Source organism: Eublepharis macularius, chromosome 1 (assembly GCF_028583425.1).
Source record: "Eublepharis macularius isolate TG4126 chromosome 1, MPM_Emac_v1.0, whole genome shotgun sequence".
Classification (NCBI taxonomy): Eukaryota; Metazoa; Chordata; class Lepidosauria; order Squamata; family Eublepharidae; genus Eublepharis; species Eublepharis macularius.
In genome coordinates this window covers 24,188,309-24,201,307 of record NC_072790.1, presented here as the reverse complement: position 1 = coordinate 24,201,307, position 12,999 = coordinate 24,188,309, and the positions used below count along the sequence as shown (strand labels likewise).

General features: G+C 43.9%; 1 protein-coding gene and 1 pseudogene across 2 annotated transcripts in view; one reads left to right on the top strand and one right to left on the bottom strand.

The window, feature by feature from the left end:
• Positions 1-3,602: 3,602 nt before the first annotated feature.
• LOC129341925 (cytochrome P450 2K6-like) overlaps positions 3,603-12,999 on the bottom strand; it is a 35,689-nt gene continuing 26,292 nt past the window's right edge. For both annotated transcript variants that reach the window (XM_054997284.1, XM_054997281.1), the window contains exons 9-10: positions 6,158-6,299; positions 3,603-5,249 (exon numbers count right to left, since the gene is read on the bottom strand). In XM_054997284.1, coding sequence (XP_054853259.1) covers positions 5,062-5,249; positions 6,158-6,299 — 330 coding nt within the window. In that variant the 3' untranslated portion in view covers positions 3,603-5,061. The remainder of the gene's footprint in view (positions 5,250-6,157; positions 6,300-12,999) is intronic.
• On the top strand, positions 10,165-12,556 carry LOC129341944 (E3 ubiquitin-protein ligase MARCHF2-like; annotated as a pseudogene).

Sequence of the window (12,999 nt, the reverse complement as noted above, 5' to 3'; positions counted from 1 at the left end):
TATGAATTAATCCAGCCCTCAAGATGGTTGCAATTCACTCTTGTGGCCTACAGCGAAGCCTATTGCTGCTTCTGCTGCTGCAAGTACTCTCTTCCAATAAAGTAAAATGGGGGGGGGGGAATGGAGCCTAGGTAGGCCAGAGCCCTGCAAGGGCTGGGTATAATCCTGCTTTAGCCCTCCTGACTGATACACAACTGGTCCCAAATGTAAGTAAAAAAAAGTCTCTGCCAAACTAATGAGCCTGGCGCTGGGCCCTGGCTCTCCTCCTGGAGTTTGAAGGTAGTAAGCAGGGAAATATCACAGCTTCTCCCAGGCAGCTATCCCTGCATAACCATGAGGGCTTTCGGAAAACAGCCTCCGAGGAGCTTGGCTGAGAGAGCTTGAGATGAGTTCTGCTCAGGCCGAGCATGCAGAGCAACTGCCAGTTGGCTGGGCAGAGTTGCCTCATAAGGCTCCTTTCTCTCCCCGCCTCCCCAGTCTGAGACCCAGATACCATGGAAATGCTCTGTCTCCTCTTCCTTCCAGGGAGGCAAAGAGCGGTCCCTGGGTTTATCAGTGGAAGCTGCTGGCCGGGAGTGCCGTATTATCCTTTATGAAAAGTTGGTAAAATGTAGTTTGGATCCTATTACTGTTAGGTGGATCTGTAATTTGTTGACAGATCGCACCCAAAGAGTGCTTGTTAATAGTTCCTCGTCCTGTTGGAGAACAGTGACAAGTGGAATGCCTCGGGGATCAGTTCTGGGACCTGTTCTGTTCAACATTTTAATAAATGATTTGGATGACGGAATAGAGGGAATGCTTATTACATTTGCAGATGATACTAAATTGGGACGGGTAGCAAAAACAGTAGAAGACAGAGTCAGGATACAGGATGATCTTGACAGGCTGGAAAACTGGGCTAAAACAACTAAAATGAATTTCAACAGGGATAAATGTAAAGTTCTGCATTTAGGTAGGAAAAATCAAAGGCATAATTATAGGATGTGGGAGACTTATCTTGGCAGTAGTATGTGAAAAACGATCTAGAGGTCTTAATAGATCATACACTGAACATCAGTCAGCAGTGCAATGTGTTAGCTAAAAAGGCAAACGTGATTTTAGGCTATATCAACAGAAGTATAGTGTCCAGCTCATGCAAACTGATGGTATCACTCTACTTTGTGCTGGTTAGACCTCACCTAGAGTATTGTGTTCAGTTTTGGGCACCACAACTAAAGAAGGATATAGACAAGCTGGAGCAAGTCTATGGGAGGGCAACGAAGATGGTGAGAGGTCTGGAGACCAAGCCATATGAGGAAAGGTTGAAGGAGCTCGGTATTTTTAGCCTGGAGAGGAAACGACTGAGAGGTGATATGATAACCATCTTCAAGTACTTGAAGGGCTGTCATATAGAAGATGGCACAGGGGTCGAATGGGTCGAAATTAAATTAAGTACAGCGCTGGATCTAGGCACGCGGGCGCCCGGCGCAAACTTGTGATGTCATCACGTGGGCAGGAGCCATGCGCAGCAAGCCAGCCGCTCCAGCGCCCGGTAAGTCATGGAGCTGGCAGCAGCGCGGGCAGGCGGTGGGGCGGCTGGCTGCCTTGCCGCGCACGTGGCTCCCAGCCCTGCGCTCAGCAACCCGCGCGGCAAGCCAGCTGCCCCAGCGCACGCTCTCGCTGCCAATGACTCCGCGGCTCACCAGGCGCTGGGGTGGCCGGCTTGTTGCGTGGCCAGCTGAGCACAGGGCTAGGAGGCCCTCCACACAGTTAGCGTGCCCCACTGCCCTGTGCCGCCCGTGCGGCAAGCCAGCCGCTCCAGCCCACGGTGAGCCGCGGAGCTGGCAGCGGCGAGGGCGTGCGCTGGGGCAGCTGGCTTGCCGCGCGGCTGGCTGCACACGCGGCAAGCCAGCCAGCCAGCCGCCCCATCGGCGGGGCTGGCGAGGGTTTCCCAACCCTGCGCTCAGCCTCCCGGGGCACCCGGCAGCCGCACCCGGCGCTCCCTCTTTAACAGCGCCGGGGGCAGGCTACTTCCTTGCCCCCACCCTGGATCCGGCCCTGATTAAGTATTTTTAGCTAAACACTAGGAAGAACTTCCTGGCAGTTAGAGCAGTCGCTAAGTGGAACAGGCTTCCTTGGGAGGTGATGGGCTCTCCTTCTTTGGAGGTTTTTTAGCAGAGGCTAGAATGCTATCTGACAGCAATGCTGATTCTGTGAATCTAGGAAGATCATGAAAGGGAGAGCAGGAAGGGTTACATCAGTGCTTAGTTCTTGTGGCCCCTTCTTACATGCTCAGGGTAATGTCAATCGCCACCTTAGGGTTAGGAAGCAGGCCAGTTCAGCTAGGGATCCTGACAGTGTTTTGCCATCTTCTGGGCATGGAGCAAGGGGCCACTGGGTTTGTGTGGGGGAAAGGGAGTAGTTGTGAATTCCCTGCATTTTGCAGGGGTTTGGACTAGATGACCGTGGAAGTCCCTTCCAACCCTATGATTCTACGGTTCTATGCTAGTCTAGGACCATTTTAATAAAGATTGCTTGATTGGAGTATCTCTGCTTAGGATTGCACTGTCAGAAGGTGTTTTCAGAAGGAGATATTTGGTCCATAGAGCCTGAAATATGGTGGCCCTGTAGGGATAGATATTCTGTCTCCTGTGATGTTCAGTATTTACATAAAAGTTCTGGAAGAGATTGTCTGGAGATTTAGCATGAAGTGTCACTAATATGCAGACAACCAACTCTTTCCTTTTCAGGTGAGTAAGTGGAAATCATGGACTGTTGTCGGAAAATAGTAAAGGGCTGGTAATAGAGTAGCAACATAAACCTCAATCCATGTGGGGGGAGAATAGGTAAACATGAATTTCTAAGCAGCTAGGTTACTAGATTGACATATACAGAACAATAAATAGAATATTGATAGAAAATATCTAACTATAAGGGTTAATTATAAGGATTGACTAATTAATAGCATTTTCTTTCTGGTAAGATTTGTGTAATGTACCAAACTGAATATGTTAACTGAAGATATATATGAGTCAAATTGATTGATATCATATGATGACAGATATATAGATTTACGAAGGGAAACAGAAATATTAATGAAACCAAATATAACTAAAATATAATTAATATAATTAAAATAGAAAGAAGAAGATACAATGAGTAATATATACAGAGTATAAGTCAAAATGGCTGATCTACATGAATGTATGGTTCATATGGTTTATGATCTATGGAAATAAGTGAAATGGGAATGATGAAAAATGGGATAAATTGTTTATCTAATAAGGAAAAAGGGACGTATAGTTAGGGTACAGAGTATTAAAAATAGTTAAAGAAGTATTGCTTAGAATAAAGGGAGAATATACATTTGTTAGATAGAGGAGATTAAAAGGAGTAAGGGAAAAGGGACAAAGGGTTGGAAAACTGTTGGAAGTCAACAAAAAGGGGGGGAAAGGGAGGGGGTTAGAAACTAGGAATGGGGAGAATCGACTGTAATGTGAAATAAAACTGATCCTAACCCAATAAAAATTTTTCAAAAAAAAAAAAATAAACCTCAGTCCATGACTATGGCAACTGTTTTACTAGTCTAAAATAAAAGGTCGGAAAGCAAAGCCAAACTCATATTGTAGGCAATTATTTTTATTATGACTTTTGTTGATAAAAGTTTCAATATGCACAGTGTTTGATGCTCCTTGTTACAGGTACATATAACCAGTATCATGAATATGCGTATAATAAAAACGGAAGGAGAAAGATTTGTGCCCTGGTTCATGAGGCCTGCGGCCAAGATTCCTATACTCATTAAATGAACTCTGGTCTTTGACTGAAGGCAGTATAATTGCTCAAAGAAACTTTTGATGTTAGTGGAATAGATACGCAAATCCTGTGGCCTTTCATATTTGTGAGTCTGGCCGATGTCCAAACATAACACTAACGAAACATATTTGTTTTGTTTAAAAAGCTGGTACTAATGGATGGATCTCACTTGGATGTCAATATCACTGTAGCCCTAGTTGGTTGTTTTGGTGTGTAATGATTTCAAGTAAATGTGTGCATGTGTCTTTAAATGCTTGGTGTGAGATAGGTGAAGAGTAGGGGTGAGAGAAGGATGAGTGAATGATACGATTGGTTGATGACTGAGAGTGTGGGCGGAGTGAATGCAGTCTGAGACTGACAGGGCAGAGAGAATAGTTTCATTCAGAACACAGCAGGCTAGCTGTGTGCTGCCTGAGTATATTGAAGTATTTATGAGAGAAATATAACCTGTGAGGAACCTGAACTGAGCATGTTTGTGAAAGGACACTCAGTCAGGGAAAGAGAGGCCAGCTGTGTGCTGCCTGAGCAGGTTTAATATTTCTGTGAATGAGAGTCAGAGAAAGAGAGGCTAGCTGTGTGCTGCCTGAGGAGTTTTAAGCATTTCTGTGAGAGAAATAGTTAGAGAAAGAGGTTGTGTGTGAAGCCTTAGAAGAGATCTATGTGAATGAGTTTAAATGAAGTAACTTTAAGAACTAAGAACTACTTTTATGAAACCAATACGCTTCTTGAAAAATGAACATTTATTTTGTTTCGTTATATCCCAGAGTAGCTGTCATTGCTTTATCCCATTCCTATCCTCAGGGCCACATAGAACCACGAAGGAGCCTGACGCTTAGGCACGTTACCAAAGGAAACATTTAAATAATATATCTTGGAATATAATATTCCTGGTGGCAGCAAACTACCCAGAGGGTGTTAAGGGAGAGATTAAAAGAAAAATCTACTCAAAGGAAAGTAAAGGTCATAACATGGTGATTCAAAGAAATCTGTTGTGTGTGAACACAAGAAATCAGAAGACAAAAAAAATCCACAACAACCACAAAAAAAAAATTACTTTTTCCCCTCTATACAGCAAACGACTTAGGAAGCGAGGTTATTTTGAACTAAGTTGAACTAGCTTGTGAGGGTTTCATAGAGATGCGTATGAAGCACTAAGTTTTGTGGGAAAGTAGAGCTTGGATCCACTGCGTCTACAATGTCCTTGGCAGGCAAGAATGTGCAGAAAAGGAGAATGTTGTGCACAGGAGAGTTAAGAATGGTTGCATGTTAAGAACGTGGCAAAGCACAGATTTGGTAGGGCATCGGAGGCGTAGTCATCCCGACTGCAGGAGTCAGGTCCAGGTCTTCTTTAGACATCCCAGGGGCTGGCTGGAAAACGAATCTCTGCAGCAGACTTGCAAAGAACAGGAAGAGCTCCATTTTGGCAAGGTTCTCACCAGCACAAATTCGTCGACCTGTGACAGTGCAGATGTGGTAGGGAAGCCCTGTTTATTTAACTTCATTATAATATTTTTATACTATTTTCCCTACGGAATGATGCACCATGATAATTTACCATAAAACACCAAACAGCAACTATGAAAGCAGTTTAACATTCATGGTGTCTGATGAAGGGTCTTTGAGAGCCTCGCTACAAGTGACATCTTACACGCGAACGGCACTTGATCATTTTCTCAAGTCTTTCTGGTAATTGAAGTCCCTCTCCCCCACCCCTTTTCTTTCTGTTCCTTCCCCTCTCTGTTAGAATGCCTGCCTGAAGAGACAGAGAAAGCCTACAATAGCAGCTTTTGCAAATCGTCTTGCTGGGGGGTGGGGGATGCTCTGGAGAAAGCTGACATGTCGGTGAAGTCCTAGTGTCCTTCCAGTGATCTTTGGGGGCGGGCAGCTGCAACTTTGCTAATCGTCTTGCTGGGCGGGGGGAGATGCTCTGGAGAAAGCTGAGAAAGTCGCAGCTGCCGACCCCCAAAGATCATTGAGAGCAGGCTTGTGACTGGAGGAGCGATTTGCAAAAGCAGGCTTTCTCCGTCTCTTCAGGCAGCCATTCTAAGAGAGAGGGGAAGGAACAGAAAGAAAAGGGGTGGGGGAGAGGGACTTCAATTCCCAGAAAGACTTGCGAAAATGATCAAGGGCCGTTCGTGTGTCAGATGTCACTTGTAGCGAGGCTCTGAGTCTCGACCCTGAAAATCTAGCTGATCTCTAAGGTGATACATAACAACACAAAGATTAAGTGTACTAAGGAATAATACTAATCTTGAAAGAAATAGTTGGAAATGACCATCTAGGATGTCATTTTTCCAAGTGAATGGACTTGGATACCTGATCTATTACTGAACCCCACAGAGATAAGTATAACAGGAGTTACCTGCAGAGAATGGAATGAAGGCATCTCTCTTTACAAAATTTCCTTCGGAATCAAGGAAGTGCTCAGGATAGAATTCATAAGGTTTTTCCCACTGGGATTCATCATACATCACAGAGTACAGTGATGGAAGAATATGAGTTCCCTGCAAAGTCAAAACAATGTGTTATTAAAGAAAACGAGGACTGCCATCAAGAACATAGTTATGGTCAATCAATCAATAAAATTTTTAATAAATGCCATCTCACATAATAAATTAGTGAATTCCATCCCACAAGAAAATCAAGACAGACATTTGTTTTTAACAGAGAACGGAGAATTCAAACTTCTTGAAAAGAAATGGAACATGATCCAACGAAAATTGGCTCTGTTTAATTCCCCATTATTTTCATTAGACATTTAAGCTATCACTAAGAGTGTGATTACAAATGAAAAAAAATCTCGAGATCTACCTTATCTTTGTTTTTTTTTCCAGATAGAAATTCATTTGAAAATAAAAAGACAATAACAATACATAAACAGAATATATAACTGATGTATATAACAATATATAAACAGAATATATAACAGAACATTTGTGCTATAGAATATTGCTCCTCTCCATCTCCTTTCCTACTAATACTCAAGATTTTATACTCAGCTTTTTATATTCAACATTATACTCAACATTTTATAGTCAACATTTTAAAATATTGATCTTCTAATAGGTCTGCTTCTATTCTTAGTTTTTCTTCCTTACCAGCTACATAGTCAAAACAGCCTCTCCATTTTTTCTGAAATTCTAGGATTGGTTTATTATGCATATAGGAAGTTATTTTAGCCATACATGCATATTCATACATCCACTCAAGTTACATCTGGACAACAATCTTCCTTCCATTTTGATGCATATACTTCCCTCGCTGCTATCACCCTATATTTTAAAAGTTCCCTTTGTACTTTTTGTCTGGAGTCTGAGGCTCCTCCCCTGGACTTACCAGGAAGAGGGGGTGGGAGACGGTTGGGGGACAACTACCCAGCCACCCCAATGGACACCCTGGGCCAGCATGGACCAACAATAGAAGAGGCACCCCAGCCACAGGAAAGTGAAGCAGCTCCCAAGCCCCAAAAGGTCAGAAGGAGCAGGTAGGAAGCCAGCTAGCCCCACCATCCAGTGGGAGGCTAAGAGCCCTGACAGGGGAAGTAAGGACAGCCAGGAGGGGACCAGGTCAGAGGAAGGAGGCACAAGAGATAAGGACAGCCAGCCATCAGCCAGCCAGACAGCAACCTTACCGGCAGGGCAGCAGAAGCAGCACAGGGCCATGCTCCAACCTGCAAACAGGGAGGAAGGGAAGAATAGAGACCAGCTGAGGCTGCTGGAAGCTCTGAACAGAGGAGGCTTGGCAGCCAGCCAAGAGAGCACAGCTGTAGTTGCCCAAAGCAGCCAAACTAGCTACCCCAGGTGCAGCTGCTTGGCAGCCAAGGCCAATGCTAGAGGGCAAAATAGGGGTGTGGCTGGCAGGTGGGGTCAGGAATGAGGGACAGGATATAAGGGAAGTCCACCCACAGGGCGTGGTGGGTTGTTGTGTAGGAGTGTGGTGGAGTGGAGGAGGGAGAGAGAATGAGAGAATGAGAGAATGAGAGAATGAGAGAATGAGAATGCAGTGGAGAGGAAGTGGAGGAAAGAAGACAAAGAGGTGGAGGAGGAGTAAGACCGACAGCTGGATGGGGACAGCTGTCATGGAAGGCAGTTGGGACAATGTCAGGTTGAAAGGATCTGCAAGTGGACTGAGAGGGTGTGAGGGTGAGGTACACCTCCCCTCTTTCCACAGAGCGGGATCCTGCATATTCCCTGAAGGTCCTTTAGGGTGGAAGTTAGGCAGGCTGGTGTCTCACAGGGCAGCATAATGGCAGAACCTGACACTTTTGTAATATTGCTTGGTAGGATATTTAATAACATTTTTAGGATTCAGCACAAAGTGAAACTTTATTATCTGTTGCATCTCCTCATGAATTATTATCCAATATCTTATCGCCTTCTTACATGTCCACCACATATGATAGAACGTTGCATCCATGTTTTGACATTTCCAGCACCTTCCAATATAGTCCTCATTGGTTCTTGCATGATCCTTGGGAGTGATATACCATCTAAAAAACATTTTGTACCAATTCTCACAATCTGTAATTTTGATTTCTTTTGTCCATTGATTTATAGAGACACTTGCTCCAAAATTTTACATCCATTTTATCATACAGTTTTTAACTTGTTCTGATTCTGTTGCATATTGCAGTAGAATTTTATATACTTTTCCTAATAGGTGCTTTTGAATCTCCACTGATTAGTTGTAGTTGTTCAAACACTGTTTTTTCAGCCATCTTTTTTGGATAATTGTTCTTTGAGTTTGGACACCATTTGATGATACATCAACCATGGGATGTTTTTTCATTGAGCATGAATTTCTTACCATGTTTTCCTTGCATATCCATCATATATTCATAGTTTACGTAATCTATTTCATTTCTTGTAGTAGCATCATAATAAGCATCTATTGGTGATGTCAATGGCGAACTTGATGGACTTAATCTGTTTCTGCATTGGAATCATATTCTTAATAATTCATCCCTCAAAATATGGGTACCATCTTGCTTTTGAATAAATGTCAATGATTTCTTACTCTATAAATAGTTGTGATTTCATTCCTTGGTATCTATTGTTTCCATCTTCATATGTCTTCTGTTCAGATTTATAATCCAATCTGATATCTAAACTAATGCAGCTGCTTGGCGGTACAATTTGATGTTTGGTACCGCCAATGCACCTTAACATTTTTCATCTTGTAATATTTTAAATCTTATTCTCGGTTTCTTCCCATTCCATACAAAATCATCATCATCATCATAACTGTGCTTATATACCACTCTTCTAGACAAGTTAGTGCCCCACCCAGAGCGGAGAAAAAGTTAATGTTGTTATTATCCCCCCAATACAGCTGGGGAGCTGGGGCTGAGAGGAGTGGCTTACCCAAGGCCACCTACTGAGCTCACGGCAGTAGTGGGATTCGAACGAGCTGAGTGCTGATTTGCAGCCGAACTACTTAACCTATCTGCCTCTTATTTAAAAACATTTCATCTATATGTATTGGCAACATTTGAGAAATTCAATTTTGGTAATATATTCATTTTAACAGCAGAGATTTTCCCTAGCCATGACATATTTAACTTTCCCCATCTTTGCAGATCTTCAATAATAGTTGTCTTCAATAATAGTTGTCTTCAATAATAGTTGTCCCTCCCTGGCAGGGATGCCTGCCCTCTGACGGGGGCCTATTGGCGGCGGCAGCAGTGGCAGCGATTGCAATCTCCCCATTGGCTACTCCACTGTTGTTCTCTTGCCGGGATGTGAGGGGAGGGGTGTGGCCATTGGCTGGTGTGAGCGTGGTTGTCAGGGGAACATTGGTGGGACCTCCCAGGGGCTGCTGCATTTTGCCTTGCCACACTCGGGCACTGGCAGGACTTTCCAGCCAAAGTCATTAGGGTGCCGTCCAGCGCTGCCCCAATTACACTGGCGCACGAGCGACGGTGCAGCCTGGGGGGTTAGGATTGCACTGTTAGTCTGTCTGACATTATTATAAAAAATGTATAATCCACATTCAATTGAGGGATTGGCCTATATGACTGCAGTATTAAAGGATTGTTCTCTTCTTTAAATAGTAAAGTTATATCTGCCTGTTGCCACATTGGTGGTCTATTCTTCCTATCTTGTATCTCATTCATTACTTTTTGCAAGGTTATTGCTAGTATCTTTTCAAAACATTTATAATAAGTTGCCATCAATCCATCCAGACCTGGTGCTTTACCTACTATGAATTTTTTAATAGCAGAGTGACTGTCTTGTATTGTTATTACTTTATTCAAAATTCTTCTATGTTCGGCTGTAAATTCTTTAATTAGTACTTCAGATAAATATGTTTCCATCTTTAATTAATTTATAAATTCTTCTTTATAAAGGTTTGCAAAAAACCCTCCTTCATTTCTTGTTCTGCATAAACTACTTGTTTTCCTTTCCTGATTCCAGGTATTCTTTTTTTTCCTGCCTCTTTTCTTAAATAATGCACCAAATATCTTCCAGCTTCAAAACTGTGAAGGATTGGCTGCCCTGATGAGAAGTTTTGTAGGCTGCATGGGGGACTGATTGGCTGCTGAGTAGGTGGATCGGCCACTGTGGGGGTGCGGGCTAATTGATCCCTGTGGTAGTCAGCATCCTGAGCTCCACTGAGCCTCATGGGCAGAGCCAGGTGTTGGGGGAGCAAGTGAGTTTTTCTCGTTACATGAGTGCCTATGGGGTCCGTTGCCATTTTTCAGAGCATAACTTTGCACCACTGTGCAAAGGATTGTTCCAGAGCCTGCAGTAGCTTAGGGAGCCAACTACCTCACATCATATCCCCGGCACATCCCCAGGTGCTGCATCAGGACTTACACTGCACTTATGATTTCACACGGCCGCTGTGGCAGTCTGGTGCCGCAGCTGGACACCAGCAGAGAGGTGGTTCCACTAGCATGTCAGAGACCTTCGTCCGCTCCCTGTGTGCTTTCACCTCCCTCTGTCAAGGAGGAGCTGTTCTTCAACTTATCCAGAGTTAGTCCAGTAAACAAAACAGTTTGAAGTCAGTTATATTATCTCATTTCTTCATGAAAAAACAAAAGAGCAGAAGATCAAAACAAAACAGAAAAATAAAAGATAGTGTCCAAATTTTGGCAGAGTTTCTGGAGATATTTAGAATTATTCCTTTAACAATCAATTGAAAGGCCAAAATGAAGATGTCAATGTCTTTAAAGTTCATGGACTTTTATAAGTCCAAATAAGATGTAGATGTGTTTTAATTTTACGGAGAGTTGTAGAGCTGTCTTCATTCAGGCAGGAAAGTAAAAGTGCAGCCTGTAATTTTCAACTTGTAATCAAAGTTTCTTACAAAAGGGGAGAAGAGAAAAAAGAAATCTTGGCGCACTCCAAATACTCTTCTGCAGACTTACTGCCCCCTGGCCGAACTCAGTTTGTTCCTGCTTTGATGTTTCTGTGTCATCAGGACACAGAGAATTCTTTAGCTCTTTAATTAAAAAGAGCCCCCAAATCCCCTCATCTACCCCCCCTGGCACATGACAGCTGGAGCATTTCCTTTCATTAAGGAAATGGGCTCAAGTTGATTTCCCAACCATGCCTGGCAGTAAAGTCCAGGAAACAGAACTGGCATGACAACCCACAGAAATGTGTCTCTCAGTCAGCCGCCATCTTGGATACTACCTTATTTTTGTAACTGTATGTCTGCTCCACCCTGTCTCTTTTATTTACAATACTTAGGATTTAACTGCTCAGACCATGGGTGTTCACAGGAACTACATTGTCCTTGATCTTATCAAAACGGCTGGGATGCAAGGTGCACAGTTGCAATTGCAGCCTGGGAAGATGGAGAGGCCCGCTTGGCCTCAGCACAGAGAGGAAGCAATAACATGGAAAGAGGGAAGGAAGGGATGGGCTCTGATGGAAGGGGTGGGGCTGGGGTTCATGATGCCTTCTCAATTGAGCTATTGAAGTATAAGCATTCCCTGCTGCCATGACGACAAGAGACTGCTTTAATTTTCCTGGCTCACTGTGCAACTATCCCTGGAAGTGCCACGCTGTCCAAGTCAGTGGAAGACTCTGATCTCAGGTGGATGCGGCACATTACCCTGGTCAAGGTCATGGTCATGGCCAAGGATGGCCAGCTGCTCTCCATTGTGATCAAAGCCCTGGGGACACAGAGTGATGACCCCATCTCTTGGATCTGTCATGAAGGTGGAAGCAGAGAGGACCTGCTGTCCCCCTGTAATTGCACCAGCATGCTAGGGGCTGTTCACAAAAGCTGCCTAGAGAAGTGTCTCCCCTCCTCAAACACCAGCTACTGTGATTTCTGCCATACTGCATTTGTTGTGGAGAGAAGACTGCAATCCCTGGCAGAGTGGCTGAAGGACCCTGGGACACACAATGAGAAGTGAACTCTCTTCTGCGATACGGTGTGTTTCTTCATCACCCTGCTGGCTGTCTTCTTGGGCTGCTTGTGCCTCTGTGGAGCCCAAGATCACCTGCAGTTCAACAGCCGCTTGGAAGTCATTGGCCTGATTGTATTGACCATAGCCGTTTTTACTCTGTGTTTGATTGTGATTTCATTCTGCTACCATTGCCAGCTGAACTTGGAGTGGTGAAGGAACAATCAGAAAGTCCAGCAGATGATCCCAGACTCACAAAACCCCCAGCCTGTCCAGCACTTCCTGCTCTCAGCCAAGTTCCTGAAGAAGGCTGACGAAATGACTATATGAGCTGGAAGTGGGCTTTGGGGGAATCTCCCACCCTACGCAAGCTGGATATGACAGGGCTGCACTTTCCCAGGTGGCTGTCACAAAGACTCATCTGAACAATCAACCTAACCAAAGGGGGGCAAAGATCACAGGAAGAAATCTCTGGGCACATGCAATGACCTTGAGGGGCAACCAAGTGCGATCCTCCACTGGCCAGGCTCCATCCACAAGAGGAACACATGGGGAGAAAGATGTCTCCCTATATTCACAATCCCGTATTCTATATTCACAGGTACTTAACGTAAATGATTAGGTGACCTTTTTACAAATTTAAAGTGATGTGTTTTCTTGTGCCGTATTTGAAAACCTTGCTGTTGGGAGAGAGAAAAAAGACCATTTTTTAAACCTGTTTCTCCATCTTTAAAAAAATCCTCAAATACGCCCAATTTTTCTTAATTGCATCTTCATTAAAAGGTTATACTGGGTTTAAAAGGAGAATTGTCCGGCTCTTGCTTTAAATGTTATCAGCTGAA